Source organism: Podarcis gaigeae (genome assembly GCF_964106915.1).
Source record: "Podarcis gaigeae genome assembly, chromosome: 15".
Lineage (NCBI taxonomy): Eukaryota > Metazoa > Chordata > Lepidosauria > Squamata > Lacertidae > Podarcis > Podarcis gaigeae.
This window is the reverse complement of record NC_139692.1, coordinates 20,353,717-20,373,266: the sequence shown is the minus strand read 5'-3', so window position 1 is coordinate 20,373,266 and position 19,550 is coordinate 20,353,717. Positions and strand designations below refer to the sequence as shown.

General features: G+C 44.7%; 2 protein-coding genes across 6 annotated transcripts; one reads left to right on the top strand and one right to left on the bottom strand.

Annotated features, from left to right (window-relative positions):
• Positions 1-97: 97 nt before the first annotated feature.
• DLAT (dihydrolipoamide S-acetyltransferase) lies at positions 98-14,268 on the top strand. The gene is made up of 14 exons (XM_083714009.1): positions 98-485; positions 2,696-2,797; positions 3,119-3,243; positions 4,664-4,829; positions 5,653-5,779; positions 6,446-6,633; positions 7,272-7,422; positions 7,522-7,589; positions 8,408-8,512; positions 9,064-9,171; positions 10,346-10,461; positions 10,692-10,854; positions 11,433-11,569; positions 12,399-14,268. Exons 1-14 carry the CDS (start codon positions 234-236, stop codon positions 12,526-12,528), a joined length of 1,938 nt encoding a protein of 645 aa, XP_083570135.1. The 5' UTR covers positions 98-233; the 3' UTR covers positions 12,529-14,268.
• An 811-nt stretch (positions 14,269-15,079) lies between these two features.
• PIH1D2 (PIH1 domain containing 2) lies at positions 15,080-19,519 on the bottom strand. 5 transcript variants are annotated; one of them, XM_083714102.1, is made up of 6 exons: positions 19,433-19,519; positions 17,814-18,052; positions 17,316-17,439; positions 16,798-17,043; positions 15,759-16,018; positions 15,080-15,629 (listed from the first exon to the last, which is right to left on the bottom strand). In XM_083714102.1, the coding sequence occupies exons 2-6, from the start codon at positions 17,994-17,996 to the stop codon at positions 15,486-15,488; spliced, it is 957 nt and encodes a 318-aa protein (XP_083570228.1). In that variant the 5' UTR covers positions 17,997-18,052; positions 19,433-19,519; the 3' UTR covers positions 15,080-15,485. The 5 variants fall into 5 exon arrangements, with proteins under 5 accessions (XP_083570228.1, XP_083570229.1, XP_083570226.1 ...); XM_083714103.1 differs by having other exon boundaries at positions 17,814-18,020; positions 19,433-19,507; XM_083714100.1 differs by having other exon boundaries at positions 18,975-19,458.
• Positions 19,520-19,550: the final 31 nt, after the last annotated feature.

Sequence of the window (19,550 nt, the reverse complement as noted above, 5' to 3'; positions counted from 1 at the left end):
TACTTGACGCGCTTGACGGTTCCTTTCCTCGCCCGCCCTCCCGCCTCCCGGTTCCTTTTGCGACAGTGTCGCGCGCCCTCCTCCTCCCGTGCCTTACGGCGCTGCCCGCTCCGGGGAGTCTGAGGGAGGTCACTCGCTTCTCTCTCGGCCGCCGCTGCCTGACAGACTCAGGGGAGGCCGGGGCCTCCTCCTTTTTTTCCTCTTGAGGGAGGGGGAAGGGGAGGCGAGGCGGGATGTGGCGCGTGCTGGCGAGGCGCGTGGCCCAGCAATGCGCGGCCCCGCGGAGGGCGCCGGGGGCGAGCTTGGAGGGGGCCCCTTGGCGGGGCCGCGCCTCCTGGGGGGCCGTCGCCGGTGGTAGCGGCGGCGGCCTCGCCTCATGGGGGCCCCGCCGGCGGGGAGAGGCGCCGCTGTTCCTCCAGGAAGGGAAGGCCCGGCTCCAGCCCGGCCCCGCCCGGCACTGGTGCAGCTACCCGGCCCACCAGAAGGTGAGTGGGCCCCGCATTTGTGCAGGGGGGCTACCCTTCGGTGGCCCCGGGCTGGGAGGATCGGGCGGGGGGGCGGATCCTCCACTCATAGGGACTGGGAGATCCTCTCACGGTTGGTATGGGGTCGGTGGGTTCCTTCTCCCGGTTGGGAAGGCTGCGGGCTCGGCGGTGGCAGAAGACCTGCTTCGCAGGCAGAAACGAAGGTCATGCGAAGGTAAGAAGCGCCTGGCTGCTGGGCGAGGCCGGACTGCCACCCCCCCCCCCCACTTTCACAGCCCAGCATCTTGGTCTCAGCCCGGTGCCCTAACGGGAAGCCTCTGCAATCGGGGCTTGAGCTCAGCAGCCCTCGGTTCTTCTTCCCTCCTGCAAATCCCGTCGTCCGGGATGATGGGAGTCGCACAGAAGCATTTGGGGGGGGCCCAGCGTTGAAGAAACCTGGTGCACACAAGTCTAGAGCTAGGTGGACCCCAATGGTTTTTGCTGCTATTTGAATCATGCCTTCATTTAGAGCCACGGGGATTGGAATCTTTATTTTTAGGGGAAGGAGCAGAGCTCAGTTTGTAGAACGTGGATGGGCTCTGCATGCAAAAGGTCCCATGTACCAAATCTTGTAGCATCTTTTGGTAGGGTGAGAAATACACCTGCCTGACAGGTTGGAGAGTCATTGCCTGTCACAGTACTGAGCACGATAGATTCATATCTGAGGCAGCTTCCCATGCTTTTGTTATTCATAATGATGAAGGCTAGATTCTTCGTTTAATTTTTTTTTATTTATGAAAGGTCATCTCTCAGTGGCAAAGCACATGCTTTTCTATGCAAAAGGTCCTTGTCTGCATCACCAGGAAGGACTGGGGAAGACCTTTTATTTGAAACCCTTTGGAGCTGTTGTCAGTTGTTGCAGCAGATCCTGAAGTGGATGGACTGAGGCTGTTGCTTGGGATAAGGCAGCTTTCTGTGTTTTCAGATTCTTTCTTCCCCTTCCCTGGAAGGAAGGAAGGGTTGAGTCTAGTTCAGTGTTCCCAGTTTGGATATGGATGGCTTTTCCTCATTAGAGGTGTTTAGGGTCCCCCCACCCCCCCAGTCTTCTCTGTATTTATTGGTGGTATTTGGATCAGTTATTCTATCCTGCTCATGAGTCTTCCTCCCATTCACACACACACACTGTGCTTTTCTGCTGTTAGCAATCCCATAAGTGTTGTTTGTGTGTGTAGTGGTTCTTCAGATATGTGGTCTCCTGGCCTCTGCTTCCCACCTTAGATATAAAAAGTAAGACTTGATTAGAGTAACCCCTTTCCTAAAGATGGACTCAATTTATTGAAGTGGCCTTTCCCAGTGATGGGCATACTGAGGACCCATAATTGACTGTTGATGTTCATACCTTGAGCCTGAACATATGCTACAGGGCAGCCTATGTACATAGATCTCTTACTTATTCTGGGACCCTGTGTGCTGGGAGTTCCAAAGTGCATGGAAGTCTCTGTATGTAAGTTTCCCCAGTGCAGATAGATACCTAGCGATGTGTGCTCATGTGCTGCTTTGGGACTTTCCATAGGCACCTGGTTCGACACTCGAAAAACTTAGTGTTGGAGTAGATAGGCTTTTGATCGCATTCAGCAAGGCTCTTGCATTCTTACATTCTGCTTTTCAGCCTCTTTGTCTAGCATGAAAATGCAGGCTAGGGTTTTGTTTTTGTTTTTTGGCAGGCTAATCACTTATGTGGGTTTATTTATAAGGTCAATAAAGGGGCTTGGAATCCAGAACTTGGGGATCTTTCTTTACTATGAGGTACCCTGGGACTTCTGTCCGTTTCCTGTATGAATTACATCTCTACCCAAGACCTATTAATAATGGCATTCTGTAGTCCTATGAGAAATGAAGACAACTGGCCTGCATGGAAATTTAGACAGATGAAGTGGGGTTTTTTATATTGATTTGTGCTGTTTTTAACGTTTCATTGACTGTTTTTGTATTTTGATTGATTGTTCTCTACCCATGGGTGTCTTTTTTGTATATAAATGTATTTTATTGATTGGCCCTAGGGTCTTATAATGATGAATAGGATATTACTCCTATGCCTGGAGCCCTATTTTCTTCTGCACAAATTAAGGCTCCTTGTGAAGGGGACATGCTGGTGGGTGCTTGTCAATACCTGTTGACGCTGAAATTCCAGGGTGGAAAATTGATCACCTTAACAACCTGTTTCTTTGTAGGTGCCTTTGCCAGCTCTCTCTCCTACGATGCAGATGGGGACTATTGCACGATGGGAGAAGAAAGAAGGGGACAAGATCAATGAGGGGGATCTCATAGCAGAGGTACCTTGAAATTGGCATAACTTGTTGGTCAGTAGCCTTTTGTACCAATCAGGTGACTAATGTCATTTTTATTAAGTGGTGTCTGAGCAAGTTGTTGGAATTGAGTTCCTAAGAACATCTTGGAGGGATGTCGGTCTCCTTCATCGCCTAATACTTTCTCCTGACCACCTGTGCTTAAGAGGGAGGAGGAAGTCGATTTCACTGGCATCTTTTTCTTTTCTTTTTTTCTGATGGTGTACATTGCTAATATGAGGTTGATGAGGTGTAGGTCAAGAAAATAGGATGTTTCTTTACTGTAACAACTTTGCTATGTTTGTGAAGGTAGAGACAGACAAAGCTACTGTGGGGTTTGAGAGCCTGGAAGAATGTTACTTGGCCAAGATCCTGGTGCCAGAAGGAACGCGGGATGTTCCCATTGGAGCCATAATCTGCATCACTGTGGACAAGTGAGTAGAGCTAGGACCATCTTTGTAGAATACCTGTTTTGCTAATGTCTGTTTCGGTGTCCTTCACTTTCCCCCCCATCACACAATCTCTGCCCTACATTTGCCAAACTACTCCTTCTAGGACAGCTTCCCAAAGTATCTCTTTGTCACACCATCCTTCTCTCCATTCAGATTAAAACTCTCTTCAAACACTCTTCAGCAGCAAAATCTTTTCTAGGCCCCTCCATTGTGTTGTATTGGCTAGCCCTCTTCTCGGCCTCAGCCTCCTTAGTAATAAAATCTGTTAATATGAGAGGGGTTCAAATCTAATTGGAAGGCCCTTGGCCAAATTTCTAAGATGTATGGAGCCTGCTTGCCATTCAGTGGTCTGAAAGATACTCCACATGTGAGCAGAGGCACCCTTATGTTCTATGTTCTGTTATATTGGGGCAGGTTCTCGGGCTGAGTCCTGGTTTAAATTAAGCTCTGCTTCTTCCTTTCAAGCCCAGGCCTCTGCTCTTTCTCCTGTCCAATTCGCTTGGTCTAGAAACCTTCTGGGCAGGGCCACATCTCTTCTGTATTCTGTACTGCTACATGCTTCAGTGTGTTGTTGGTGAGGCATTCACAAATTAAAGGAAGGATTGAACTCTGATTAATAAGAATACACACAGAGGCTTGAACCAGCAAGACTCTGGGAAGGGTGTGTATAATAATCTCTGCCTCTCCACCCCCTGGCCCAGGTCGTTTTATTCACAAAAGAACTTTTTACAGAGTGTTTGTAAGAACCAATCAGGTGTCTTCTGAGCATTTCAACAAACCCCAAGTGGGGACAAAGTCAGATCAAAAGAAATTCTTTTAACTACAAAGACTACTTTGAGCATGCATACATAATCTGAGAGTAAATAAAAGAGGACTAGAGAAACTCAGGCGTAAACAGGAGAGGGTGGAAGGATGGCAAGGAGATAGGCATCTTTATCACCTTCCTGTGAAACTATTTCCAGGGCCTAAGATCAACATCCTGAGATTAACATATGGGAAAGGCTACTTCAGAGAAGCTGCCTACTATCTTTCACAGCCCTATGCATACCTGGTGAAGCAGCTGGCAGCTGGCCTGTGTACGTGACTTGTCAAGCAAGAGAAATGGGCAGTAGAGGAAATGTCCAGAGATGCAGAGGGTTGTGGGATTTGGTCAGAAATTATTGTCAATGAATTAAACCCAGTCAACACAATGCATTCATTGTGGACACAATGGCTTGATGCATATTTTATAATTCCTCATAGTAATCCCACCTGACCCCACACTCTGGATATTTGCACTCCGACAGTTGGGACATGCAGGTGTTAGCCAGCAGAGCCGTGAGGCCTTCTGGGTGGCTGAGTTATATTTTTAGGTATATCGTATCTTTGCACTTGCTCAAGGCTCCTCCCTGCCTTCTCCTAGGCCTGAGCTTATTGATGCCTTTAAGAGTTACACTTTGGATTCTTCAGCAACTGCTCCACCAGCCTCAGTGCCTCCTCCTCCTCCTCCAGCAGCAGCAGCTCCTCCCACGCCAGCAGCTCATCCCTCTGCTCAAGCTCCAGGCAGCTCCTATCCTCCTCATATGCAGGTACAGTACAGGCCCTATTTACTATTTCTCTTACTGTCTCTCTCTCTGTGTCCTTTATCATTTATTCTTTTTCTTCAAACTTTATTCATGTCCCCATGCTGTAAAAACAATGCAGGCTGTGAGCTTGCATTTGCTATAGCAGGAGAAGCAGAACTGCCTTTAAAGGACTGTGGAAATGGAGGATGAAAAGTTTCTGTCCTTGGCAGATTGGCACATGTCTGTGTGTGGGGCAACTATTTCCTTATTTATTTTTATTTATCACAATTATATCCTACCTTTCCTCCATGGAGCTCAAACTGGCATACTCCTTCCGCAGCCCCACTCATTTCATTCTCACAACAACCCGGGGAGGTAGGTTAGTCTGAGACACTGTGATTTGCCCAAGGTCACCCAATGAGTTTCATGGCCAAGCAGGGATTTGAACCCTGGTCTCCTAGGTCCTAGTGCAACACTAACTACCGCACCACATTGACTCAATTAGTGGTGTTAGCTGGTTGACTTTGCTCCCTGCCAAGAGAAAACACACACACACGTTGTGCTAACTAACATGCCCACTGCTAGAGAGTGAGGAAGTTTCTTTGGGTGCCAGAGAATGTCCCTCTACCTTATCCTCTACAATGCTGCAGCAGGAGGAGGAATGACCACTCAGTTCACTGTCCATTGGGCAGTTATGTCCTGTTTCCCTCCTTTCAATCAAGCATTGTGTCACGAAGACTGAAGACTGTAACCACACTGTTTGGCCTTGCCTTTTGGATTGAGGATGGTTGCTGTTTTGTTTTAAGAGATCTGTTCATACAAGCTTTTGTACTCTCTACTTCCCTAGATTCTTCTCCCTGCCCTCTCACCCACAATGACAATGGGCACAGTTCAGAGATGGGAAAAGAAGGTTGGTGAAAAGCTAAGCGAAGGAGACTTGTTGGCAGAAATTGAGACAGACAAAGCTACGATAGGTGAGAAGCTTTTAAATCCTAAACAAATAAAGTTTTGGAGCAAGGTTGGAGAACTTGTGGCTTGTCCAAAGTGGCTGGATCCCAGCTCCCATCAGTCTCAGACACCCAGCGTGGCCAGGGGTGGTGGGTGTTCTGGTCCATTAACATTTGGAGGGCTGCAGGTTCCCCTCCCCTAGTTTGGAAGATTCTTTACTATTCACATTTCATAAAGAATATGTAATGCAGTCAAGATTCCCTTCTCTCCTCACAGCATTGGCATTGCCATCAATTTGATTTTAATTAATTTTTTATAATGAAATGTTTTTAGAATCGTTGGATTATTTTGATTGTTGTTAGCCGCCCTGAGCCCAGCTTTGGCTGGGGAGTGCGGGATATAAATAAAATTTATTATTATTATTATTACTGAGCAATCTAAAACATTACCCTTTCTGACTACAGCATCAGGTGCTCCAGGCTTGTTATCTTATTACATGCAGATCTCTCCTCAATTAGAAGAACTCTGTGGATTACATCTTCCAGATTTCCTAACTTAAATATTTTATTTTGTAAATAATACACAATTAACTTATTTGCTGGAATCTCTCTCTCCATAGTAGGATTGTGAAGTTTCCTTCAGTATTGGTCTCCATAGTGATTGTTTCCCTAAACAATTTCTCTCTGCTTAAGGCTTTGAAGTACAGGAAGAAGGTTATTTGGCAAAAATCTTGGTGTCCGAAGGCACGAGAGATGTGCCCTTAGGAACTCCCCTCTGCATCATTGTGGAGAAAGAGTCTGACATTCCAGCGTTTGCAGACTACAAGGATGCTGGAGTAGCAGATATCAAGCCTCCAGTGCTGCCGCCACCCCCAAGTCCTGTAAGTACAACCTGCATCTGTGATACCTCTGATGGAAAAATGTATCTGTTGGGTAGCCCCATGTAATCAGCTGGATCCAAGATTTTTGGACTTTTGCTTCTCCTGTGCAGGAAGATTTTGTTGCTCTAGAAATTATCTCCACATAGGAGAGATGCAGGATTGCTTCTACAACCTGATCAACTGTGTGCTGCGTGTTTTCATATATTTGCAAGGAAAGGGGCTACAAGACAGCTTAGAAAGAAACCTTTCCTATCTGCCTGCTAAATTTTGTTCTTCAGAGGATTGGGGAGCTTTTCCTGAGTCACTGAGGCTGTCTTGCCCACTTCCCAACGTATGTGATTCCCCCCCCCCCATTCAGTACACCTCTCTCTCTCTCTCTCTCTCTCTCTCTCTCTCTCTCTCTCAGGCCTCTTCTAAGTAAGATGTCCAGCTCCCATTAGGACCCTGCGTTCTTGGGTCATGCATGTATTAGTGCAATTCCACTGTGGTACTGTGTACTGGACTTGAGCAGCTGGCACTGTGCCCCATGGCAAATACCCATCCATCTAGTCAAGCACAGGTTGGAACATTGGGGAATTCCTATGAGCTTCCATGTGTTGGCATCTAACTAAACATTTGGCCTTCTCTTTTCCGTTAAGGCAGCGGCAGCAACACCTACTCCTTCTTTTCCATCCCAGCCAGCAGCCCCTCCTTCAGCTAAGGTTCCTGGACAAAAAGGGAGGGTAATAGTCAGCCCTCTGGCAAAGAAACTGGCAGCAGAGAAAGGAATTGACCTTTCACAGGTGAAAGGTGAGTGGCCATCCCCAGGATACTTTTGTCACTCCACATCCCCAGTTCATTTGGGTAGCTCTTCCTTGAAACACTTTCCCTTTTGTGTGTTCTCTCCAGGCACGGGACCAGATGGACGGATAACAAAGAAAGACATTGAGTCGTTTGTGCCATCAAAGGTTGCCCCGGTTAGTAGCGCACAGAAATGCAGCGTCTTGATGTTTTTGCCTTGGTTGCATCAAAGTTATATATTTGACAAGGCTAAACCTTTACTGAAGACTACCTCCAATGTATTATTTTAACTGGGGCTTTCCCTCAGAACTTGACCTGAGTGCCAATGTTTCAGCCCTGGGATGTGAGAAAATGGCTTGCAGCACATTCCACGCTTCTGTCCCTCAGTATGCCAACTGGTCAATGGGTTCTATGCCCAGGTGCTTTTTGTTTTCAAAGTCCAGAACTGCTTGCACCTCCTGTGCCAATTTGGCATTCTCTTAGAGATACTTCTAGAGAAATGTGGTGCTAATGTAGTATTTCATCTGACTTTCTAAATGTAGCTACATGGAATTATGTACTGATAAATTCTTCAAATATTTCTGATCACTACTGCAGGTTGTGCATTGTTGGTACAGTATGCATGGATACACCTGCGTACAACTTCATCACCACTGGCCCAGCGCTTTTAAGACTCCTTTTTTGACCTTTCCCACCAACCACACCGAGCTCCTTCTGATGGAAATTTTGCTTTAATAAACACAAATGGACTGTAAATTAGATTGATGGCACAAGCATAGGAATTAGAAGTTGTGTTCTGTAGGCTGGAGAAAATAAGGAAGGAAGCAGGGTCTCAAAGCTGTTCTCTTTTATATGTGTGATGGCAACACTTTAAAGCTCCTCTAAGTTGGAATAGCTTAAAGAACAATGAGCCCTCTCTGCCCTCAGCCCAACAATACTTAGGCCCCTCTCTTCACAAGAAACATTGTAGCTAAAAAGGTTTCTCTGCACACAGCCCCGGGCAGCAGAAGCACCTCCTCTGGCAGCACCTGCGCCAGCAGCTGCCGCAGCTCTTCCCACAGGCGTCTTCACGGATATTCCAATCAGCAATATTCGCAAGGTAAGGCATCACCGTTGTCGCCTTAGGGTGTGTGTTAACAGTCAATGCCTCTTGTTGAGCATCATTCAAGTGTGAAGCCTCTTAAGGGCTTCCTGTGAACAGGTGCTAGCAGATGTTTTAGCACAGAGTTTTAGCACACATAGCCTCCAAATGCTAGTCTTGGAGTTCCCATCATGTCAAGGGTGGTATCGTACAGATGTGTGCCATGCTTTAGAGTAGCAAAAGGGTAGAAAAAAGGTGATTCCTACCTTGAGAAGTTAACATTTTAGATGCAGGGGGGCAAGGCAATAAGGAGCTAATGGGAGCAAAAGTATGTGTGCTTTTTTCTGGCTGTGGGCGATGACAAAGGAATTAGTCTAAAGGCTGCATGTGAAAGGTGTGTTTTGAGGAAGAGAGAGGCCACTCCTGACTGCAATTGGGGAGGGTAAGCTTCTCTGTGGCGCATTTAAACTGTTCCACCCAACTGAAAGCCACCAAGTTTGTATATGACACCCAACTCTTGGCAGAATACGTTGTGTCTTAATTTCTTGTCCTGCTGTCTGTACTTGCAGGTGATTGCCCAGCGTTTGATGCAGTCTAAGCAAACGATACCTCACTACTATCTCTCAGTCGATGTAGACATGGGAGAAATACTGGTGCTAAGAAAAGAGCTCAACCAGGTAACTTGCTGTGGTGGGGGAAGATTTGTGATGGCATTGTAGGTAGTCCCTAAAATATTGTGGCTTCCTATGTTGTAGGGGGCTGCAGCTCTGTAATGATTTGATGTTTCCTTGAGTTTTCCATATGTAGAAGTTTTCACATAATACAGAACAGCCCACCATCCATGGATATTCCAGCAGTGTATGCATTTCCCGTATTTCTCGCCCCATAGGACGCACCTAGTTTTTTAAGGGGGAAATAAAGAAACCCCCCCCCCCCCAGGTGCGGGGCTGGGGCAGGGGAAGCCCGAGCTTCCCCCGACCCCAGCCCCCAGAACAGGCTGCTATCCGCTAGTGTGGGAGAGCCGTGCGACTTCGCGCGGCTCTCCCACGGCTAGCGAAGCGCTGCGCAAAGCCCCAAGCTTGGGGCATGCTGAGCTCCGCGCGCCCCGAGCTTCTGGGTGCAGGCAAGCTCTCCGCTAGCCGTGGGAGGGATAGCTTCCTGAAACCTGGAGAGCGAGAGGGGTTGGTGCGCACGAACCCCCCTCGCTCTCCAGGCTTCAGCGAAAGCCTGCATTCGCCCCATAGGACGCACACACATTTCCCCTTCATTTTTGGAGGGGGAAAAGTGCGTCCTATAGGGCGAAAAATACGGTACATGCACCTCTGGTTTCCCACAACATTGCATTCCCAGTCAAGATCACAGAATATGTAGCAAGAGATTGTAAAGTATAAGGGAAAGATGACTAAATCAGAGCTAGTTCTATGCGTTGTTTTATTCTCTACATTATTAGAACTGAAATGAGAAAAAGTTGCACAGTGCTCTGGGAAATAAACCCTCTTACAATTGGAATAAAAATCTTTCATTCTGAGACTTAGGCTTAGGAGAAGTATGATGTGTGTTGTTGGTAAACTGGAGAAAAAGGGGGAAACCACTCAGGTTGTATGCTCTGGGTTTCTCAGCCTGGTTGACCTGTCTGCATTAGACAGACAGCCTGCTCTTGCTTGCATTGCCTTCTGTATACTTAGGTTCACTGACTCCTTGTGTAACAGCTGGCCTTGAATAGCTGCTTTCCACAATCGTTGTAATTATGTGGAATACATGGTTGCATGAATTCATACTTTTTCAGCCTTCTAAGGTGACCCTGGCAGATGAACAGTTTTGCAGATATGTCCATTCTGTCTCTCTTTGCAGGAGATGCCGCAGAACACTAAGCTTTCTGTCAATGACTTCATAATTAAGGCTTCAGCTCTGGCTTGCATGAAAGTGCCTGAAGCAAATTCCTCTTGGTTGGACACAGTCATTAGACAGTAAGTGTACAGTCTTTAAGTTAGCAAGTAAATTTCATAACTGCATGCTGGAACTGAGTTGCAGCAGTAGAGAGGCAGCAGCTTGATGTCTTTTTGTGGGGGAGGTTGCCTTATGGTATAAGTTAGCCAATAATGGATTGTGAAAGTGCCTTCCAATTTCTGTTCAAGTCTGAATTTCTTTTGAGTTGCTAGGTTCATACAGATGGACCCCCACCCCTTTTGTCTTCCAGGAATCATGTAGTCGATGTAAGCGTTGCAGTCAGTACTCCAGCAGGGCTTATAACCCCAATAGTATTTAACGCACACATAAAGGGATTGGCTTCCATTAACAAAGATGTTGTAACGTTGGCAACCAAAGCTCGCGAAGGGAAGTTACAGCCACATGAATTTCAGGTAAGCTACATGGAGCATGGTAGGGACGCGGGTGGCGCTGTGGGTAAAACCTCAGTGCCTAGGACTTGCCGATTGCATGGTTGGCGGTTCGAATCCCCGCGGCGGGGTGCGCTCCCATCGTTCGGTCCCAGCGCCTGCCAACCTAGCAGTTCGAAAGCACCCCTAAGTGCAAGTAGATAAATAGGGACCGCTTACCAGCAGGAAGGTAAACGTCGTTCCGTGTGCTGCGCTGGCTCGCCAGATGCAGCTTGTCACGCTGGCCACGTGACCCGGAAGTGTCTGCGGACAGCGCTGGCTCCCGGCTTATAGAGTGAGATGAGCGCACAACCCTAGAGTCTGTCAAGACTGACCCGTACAGGCAGGGGTACCTTTACCTTTACTTTACATGGAGCAGGAGTGATTTCCAAAGGTGTGACTGTGTTCTGGATTTGCTTTCTGAGAGATGAGAAAAATGTTTTGTAGTGGTGATGGTTGTTTAGCAAACAGTTTCTCAGAGCTACCCTTTTATGTTCCACAGCTGACAGCATGCCATACACAGTAGTTTGTCAAAGAATGCTAATGTATTTATTTCCTTTCAGGGAGGAACTTTTACAGTCTCAAATTTAGGAATGTATGGGATTAAGAATTTCTCTGCGATTATCAATCCACCACAGGCTTGTATTTTAGCAGTTGGTGCCTCTGAGAAAAGGCTGGTTCCAGCAGATAATGAGAAGGGGTAAGTTTTTTTTTTAAAGTACCTCTTTAAATAGGGTAGCACCCAAGGGAATTTGTGTGGCCTGGTTTACATGCATTGTTAAATCATTGTTTAAAATGAACTATGGTTTAACATGCACTTTGCTTCTCCCGTGCCTCTGGTCGTTCCATGGAGTAGAGGAAACCAACTTCTTGTGACATACGAATTCAGGCTCATGTTTTATTTCTCTCCCATCAAATCACAAGTGGTAGCCAAGTTTTCTTCTTAGCTTCACTGCTTGTGGTTTAGAGGAGACAAAGCACAAGCCTGGATTCACATCTCACAACAAGCTAGACGGGGCATAGGCAAACTTGGCCCTCCAGATGTTTTGGGACTACAACTCCCATGATCCCTAGCTAACAGGACCAGTGGTCAAAGATGATGGGAACTGTAGTCTGAAAACATCTGGAGGGCCGAGTTTACCTATGCCTGAGCTAGACCTAGCTTGTTTCTCCTAGGCCATGGTATACTCAGGTGCAAAGTACCTGTGCATGTTAAACCACAGTTTATTTCAAATCATGGTTTAACTTTGTGTGCAAACCAGGCCAGTATATACCTGTAGCCAGGAAAAGTCCAAAATTTGTATAGAAGAAAAAACGAAAAATGGCTGGTCATGTTTATGCTGGTTATGCACAAGCTGTGTGCCCCCAAAGGCAGCCCCATTGTCGCTGCTTTGTTCCTTGCTGACTTAATCCTCAATTACTGCGTTTTGCTTTTATTCCTTTTTTTAAAAAAACTTTTCTTTCCATTCCTATTGATTGGTTCATGGAGGAGGTTGAGCATTTGAAATGTGCTTTTTCCCCCACCCCAGATTTGACGTAACCAGCGTGATGTCTGTCACGCTTAGCTGTGACCACCGCGTTGTGGATGGAGCAGTTGGAGCCCAGTGGCTGGCCGAGTTCAAGAAGTTGCTTGAGAAGCCGGCCACCATGCTGCTATAATCCCTTCAGGCCACCAGGACTTTCTTAGGTCACATCACTTCATTCTAAAGAAGCTATTTATATATCTAGTGTTTAGACTTTTAAACAAATGTTCCCTTCTTTATTTTTTAAAAAAAGTCTTATCTAAATATATATATATGGTTGCTGGTAATTTTTATTACCAGTTGTACATATTAAAATGGTTTGCATAGGCTTTCTGGAGCCTGGTTCGGTTATACTGTATTTTATACAGGGAAATGAATTTGCAAACTTTTCCCCCTCCTAAATAGCCCAAAGTGATTGAAATCATGTGGAGGAGCTCGTGCTTCTGATCAAGGGAACACAGGCCCACCCAGCAACCTGATGACTCATTCTGTGTTCCCAAAAACAGAGGAACCAAGACTGTAAAAGCAAAGAAAAACAAAAACACAAGTTGAACTATCTGGTGGCTGAAATCCCCTTACTAGCAAAGACAGGGAGCTTGTGCATTCTGTCCTCCTGTCCTTTTAGATTAGCAGGCTGTCCTGAAGGATGGAAGAGAACAGGGTTCCCTAATGGTCCACATGCCAGCTTTTTTCTAGAGTTCAGCAGTTACTCAGATTTTAAAGCCACATGAATTCTTTGAGAGCACTTTAACTCAAGAACTCCAATCAGACTCCCCACATTGTATGGCGACATTTCTTTTTTGAAATAATGCTGACCATATATGTTCTTTCTAGTGCATTTTATGAACTTTTCATCTTTTTTGGCATTAAATCTTTCATTTTAAGAGACTGCTCCCCCCCCCCCTCTAGTTTAGTGAATGCTGCTTCACTTGAAGCAGGAGTCATCGTTCAGGGAAATGATGAAATTCATTAGGGGCTGATAAACATAAACCAATGTGGTCTGAACATCTGGATGCTGACTTTAGGGTTCCCTCCCCCCTTCCACATTGTTGACCCTAGGAAGCTCTGAGAGGTGTTGGGACTAGGTGCAATCCAAATGGGACTTGTCCTGTCATTGAAATGAATGTGAGGTCACTGTCTTCCTTCATATAAAAAAAGATTGTGCAGAAAAGATAACCTGAGTGGCTTGTGACCACTGGCCATAATTCAGAGTAAATGAGTTTTGCTTAAGTTCCATTAAAATCAATGGGACAGGTTAGTCATGACTATTGAAGAAGTCCTATTCATTTCAAAATAGGTGCAACTATATTTCTCTGAATTGGGGTGAGTTCTGTAACAACTTTGTCTTTTGCCAATCCCAGCCTTGGGAAAGTGGCAGAATTTATTTGGTCATGTAAATAGTGTAAAAATTTAAATTGCTTGGAATAGTTTTCTTTTGAAATTGTGCCCATTTGCATTTAAGATTGTGTCCACAAAGGGAAGGATTCTCTAGTGGAAAACACTCCTGTGTTTGCTTTCCAAAGAAAATGTTAATTTACAAAGGAGGATCATGTAATAGCCAAGTGACGTGACCTGGAGAGCCAAGTATACCATTAATAAATATACCCAAAATTATTCTGTACGATATGCATTGCATTAAGTATTGTAAAGTTGTGCTACCAAATCCACTAAAAGAATATTCAAGGTGGTTATACTGTGGAGATTAAATATTTTTCTGAGACCCATCTAATATTTTGTTAATTTAGTTGCTGTTTTGCATAAAATCTTTTACTGTTTTGGTAAGAAGCAAGTTGCACTTAAAACGTCCTAACTCAGTTCCCGTCTGGCCAGTTAGGCCAGTTGTGTTGCATTAAATGTTTAAAATTTATTAGATGGCTTTTCCTTGTCCCTGGTGCTTCATTGTTTGCTGAGGGTATTATGGTATGTGTGGAACTGACCCTACTGGTAAGAAGGATTGCTGAGCTTGCCTCAGTATTTGAATCAGTGAAACATGAATCTTAACTTGTGCCACTCAGGGGCTGGGAGTCACAAGAGATTTGTCACTTGAAGTATGGATAGCTTGTGCCTACTAACTCCGTAACTGCTCTAAATGTTCTTCAGTTATTTTTAGAATCTAACTTAACTAAAGCCTTGAAACTTTTGTGTTTGTTTCATTGTAATAATCCAAAAGTTGACTTATTTTACTGTTTTTTTTTATTTTACTATTTTATAAGTAGGGAATGGCTAGCTTCTATTTTTCTTCTTTGATGCTACGGTATGAGGTTGACTAGCTCAGTCTGTGGAGCATGAGACTTTTAATTCCAGGGTTGTGGGTTTGAGCCCCATGTTGGGTGAAAGATTCCTGCATTACAGGGAATTGGAATAAATGACCCTTGTGGCCCCTTCCAATTCTACAATTCCACAATTCTAGTATATTTGCTGCTGCTGTAGCTGAGAAACAGCATGGACAGCCTTTGAGCCAGGAACTCTTGCTTCAGTTACAAAGAGTAATCTAACCTTTAAGATTCAAGAAATCCACAACTGGTAAGCTAAGTCCTGTTTGTCCTGTGTTCAAAATGAATCTCCCATCAACCACATGGTCTTTAAATAGTGCCAGGGAAAAACCTGTACTGTATTTAAGTTTGCACCCTTGAGCTGAGTTCTTGTGAATAGGTGTTGGGACACAGTTCAAACCTAGACACCACTGGAAGTGGTAGAATGTGTTATCTTTTATTGTTCGTTAATTGAGAGATCAATGCAAATGTAAACTTTACAACTGCTTTTATAAGATTTTCATGTAGTTGTTGAGCCGTTACAGTTTGCACAATACAGTAGAAACTCTATGACTGATAAAGTAAGCATTGGAACATTCTCCATTAGAGTTGAGTTTCAGTTCTGTACTTAGAAACATATCTTATCTCCAGTTAGCATTACTCAGCTCTGCATCTGTCCAAAGGGCAGCTGGGATGCCTGCTCTAATGATCCAATGTGTGAAATGCAGGCAAGCAGCCAGTAGACTTTAATATTATCCTATGCAAAGTGTTTGGAAGTGCTGAGTGGGCATTACTTAAACCCAAACGCCCAAGCCCACATGCCATGACAAATCTGCTAACATCACTTCTTTTCAGACACCGGCATTGTGATAAGTAAGACCCTTTTCTGGCTGTGAAATGCTGCTGTTGTTGCTTCTTCATTCACAGACTGTGGAAGATCCAAGTGTAATTTATACTTTGCAGGGCATTCAATCAATACATCATCCTAAAATCGAAAAAGAAGTTTCTTTGTAAATGAAGTACATGTGATTGCTACAGGTGAGGCGTGAGAGATGAACATAGGGCTGTCCGAAGGGCAGCAGCCAGAATTGAGTGTCATTCATAACAAACGTACCTCAGAAACGCTTAGGTCACACTCAGAGACACAGTGTACCTCTGGCAATTCAACTTTCAGTTCAATCTTCAGAGGCTTCTCATTCATATCTTTTATGATGGTGATTTCATAGGCTGGGGTGCACAATTCTTCTGGTTGCTCTGTAGTGGAAATCTCTTCAATGAGGCATGTTTTAGAGGGCACCGTGTTCTCCATTAGCAAAGTAAGGTCACTGCTATCTTCCTTTGTTATGATGTTTCTCAGTTGGTCAAGTGTCACTTCTTTCCAAGGTGATTTTTAGACATGGGAATTTAAAAAATACTTTAATGGATCACATAGCTACAGAAGTATCAGTTATATGTTCTACAGTGAGGGGGGGGGGAGTATTTGATCCCCTGCTAAATTTGCCCGTTTGCCCTCTGACGAAGAAATGACCATTTTAATGGTAGGTTTATTGTAGCTGTGAGAGATAGAATAACAACAGGAAAACCCCAAGAAACCCAGAAGACAAAAGTCAGAGATTGATGTGTGTTATAATGAGTGAAATATGTATTTGACCCCCTATCAACCAGCCAGATGTCAGGCTACCTGGTATCTTACTGTATGTAATGAGCTGAGATTAGAAGCACCTGCTGTAAGGGAGAGGTTTTACCTTTAATCCCAGCTCGTTACAGTACCTGTACAAAAGACACCTGTCGACAGAAGCAATCAATCCAGCAGATTCCAAAGTAGCCACCAAGACCAAGACCAAGACCAAGACCGAAGAGCTGTCCAAGTTTGTATAAATACTCACATAAAAACTCAAATTTAAGGGAAGGTTCCATTTAGTGTACTCAAAAGTTTTTTAATCTCTTCATTTTACAATTGATAAAATATTTCAGCTCCTACTGTTCATCTTAAATTCATAAAACAAGAATATACTGAGGCATGCTGAAACCAAGTACACTTCTGCAAGTGCCTCTTAATGTGGGTTATAACTTGCATCCTAAAGAGTGGTGTGAGAAGTTTCATTATATCCCATCATGTTTCACTCCTGGTAATGACTTGGGAGGGTACCTACCTTTCTGCAAGGTCTTTTGGGACAAAGCCACTGCTGCTTGCTCTCTCCTTAAGCTCCGTCTCATCCTTGCCAGGCTTCCCTTCAGTTTAAATTTTGTAATAGTATAGGAGTTTGACAGAATGATGTTGTATTGCTCCTCAATATACTTAAGTGATAGACGTATCAATTGGTCCTTCATTGTTGGGTCATCCTTTCCCTTCTCAATAACAGATTGGTTGTATGCAATATCAAGGATAGTATAAAACTCTAGAAGAAGAAAAAGTAATTATTGTTTTATCATATACATTATATTGTATATTATATTGTCAAATTGTGAGATTACACTTAATTTGCTCTTTTGGCTGTTATTTTCCTACTCTTTCAGCTAAGGCTTATTGGTTTATAATGTACATTTCTGTCATCTTCACCCCACCCATTTGGAGAGAGAAGATGGGCTGGGATATAAGGGGCTAAAATAGACCTATAGAAATGAGTACTGTGCTACACAGCAAGCTAAACCTGCAAGGAGCAAAGCTGACCTGATTTCTCAGATACCTCCTCCATTTTGCCAGCCTTCAATGGCACTGGGTCAGATGGTGATTGGGGTGCTGGAACCTGATTCCACCTGCAGAGGTTAACGAACAATGATTTTTCAGTAGGATCCTGGAAAAAGAATCCAAAACCAGTTAATTAATAAAGGAGGGTGGTTTATTACTACATCATGCAGGCATGAACTGGAATAGGAACACGGTCAAACTCTGGTTTGCATTCTCTGGTATTTCTGGTCTTGGATACAGTCCAGTGTTTTTGGATTAACTGAAAAGATAATTGCACCTGTTACCTTCCATCCATGTTGTTTTCTAAATAAATAAGAAATCAATACTTAGGGAGAAGCAATAGAACAAATATAGAATGCAAATCAAATGCACACATGCCTATTGTATCTGCCTGGCTAGTTGAGTAAAGGTTTGGTGAAATTGGAGGCACATTTTGATGTTTGAGATTCCTTCTTGCTGTGCAGGTGTCTTGCAACATACCAAGATGCAGGTCTTCAGGCACATGTATGGTTCTGCAGGAGCATAATGTTGCTTTGCGTCTTTGAGTTGCTGCTGCATGAACTGGTGGTAACTTTCAGGATTGCTCTCAGCCATGTCATCAAGCATCGTCCAGAGTTGGTTCGCTTTTGCCAGCATATCCTCAGAATGACAAAGAGCCTCCATGATTGTCTCTTCAATAGTGGGCGGCTGCAGCAACACAAGAAGAGAGTCGGAGAAGACTGTGGGAACAGAACTGTGAAGTTCAGCAGGTGCTTCCAGGGCCTTATTGTGCTCTTTTCTCTGGCAGTAAAATCTATACGGGGAGAAATTATTCATTGTGGCTGTCCTTGGAGAGTTCCTAGAAAACCCTCTTTCAACACTAGCCTCCATTCCTTCTCTAAAGAATTGGGAAAATCAATGAGCTAGTCCTACAGGACTTGCCTTGCTGCCTTGTGTGGTGGCAGGATCTCTCTCTTACCCCAACACAGGGCTCTTCAGAGATTTGGGGCTACAGGAAGGCTGGGGCAGATGGGATTTGTAATCCAAGGCATCAGGAAAACACTAACTTGGGGAAAGCTACTTTAAAACAGTTGCTTGGCAGGCATGAATGCAACAGGTGCAGCTTTTCCAAACCAATGTGATGAACAAAGCTGCGCCTGTTTAAAGACGATGTGACAAAGTAGCTTAAAAGGGAAGTCCCAAGTTTAGATATTCTATGCTATGCGCTTCCTAAGACTGCAATCCTATCCAAACATGCCTTGGAATCAAATCCCATCAAACACAGTAGAACAACATCTGAGTAAACATTCATGGGATTGTTCTGTAAATGGCTTTAAGCAAACCTGTTTTCTCTCTGCACTCCCTGTCATAAGGGGTAATTATACTGGCCTACTTTGTAGGGCTGTTTGTTTTATTTTATATATTTATACCTTTGCAGGGCAAGTTCCAAAATGTAAAGCAATAAAAACTCAGTAGTAAAATCTGCAAAGCTAAAAAATGCACCCAAAACCATTTCATTAAATTTAAGAGTGACTGAGACAGTGCCCGTGAGGCCTCGATCCAGTATACACCTACCACATTCAATCTGACTTGCTTCTGAATAGACATGCCCAGGATTGATACTTTGGAAAGCAATATAAAAGGGCTAAGACTTCCACTTACCGTGAGGAATAAATATTACAGAACACAACGGAACATTTTCCTGAGCAGACATGGCAAAGGATTGCTCTCATAAGGCTGCAATCCTATATCTAACGACCTGAGAATTCAATTTAAATCGGGCGCTGACTTCACAGTAGAACATACATAGGATTGGGCTATAAATATTGTTGGGTGCCTGATTCAGGTGCCAAACACGCACTTGTTTCCCCGCTACCCAGGAGAAAAACGAACGAGCGGCCCTGATTCGTGGCCGTGACTACTCAAGAGTAAATCCCGCTGATTTAGTCTTAAACGGGGCTTACTCGCAAGCCGAAGAATGGGAGGGAAAGGCATCTTACACGTGTAAAAAAAGGGATGCCAGAGAAATATCAACAACGACAAGAGAGCTAATAATGTACAAATCATTTTTGGTGTTTTTTTGCGCTGAGACTCCCTTGCGGAGGCCACGAGCAACCTACCCAGCCGGTCCGCGCCCGCCCGCGAAGACCCAAGCCGTCTCTCTAGCAACCGCCGGAAGGAGAAAGTGGCCTCCGCCGGAAGCGGAAGCGAGGCGTTCTCTCCCTCTTCCCCCGGCTC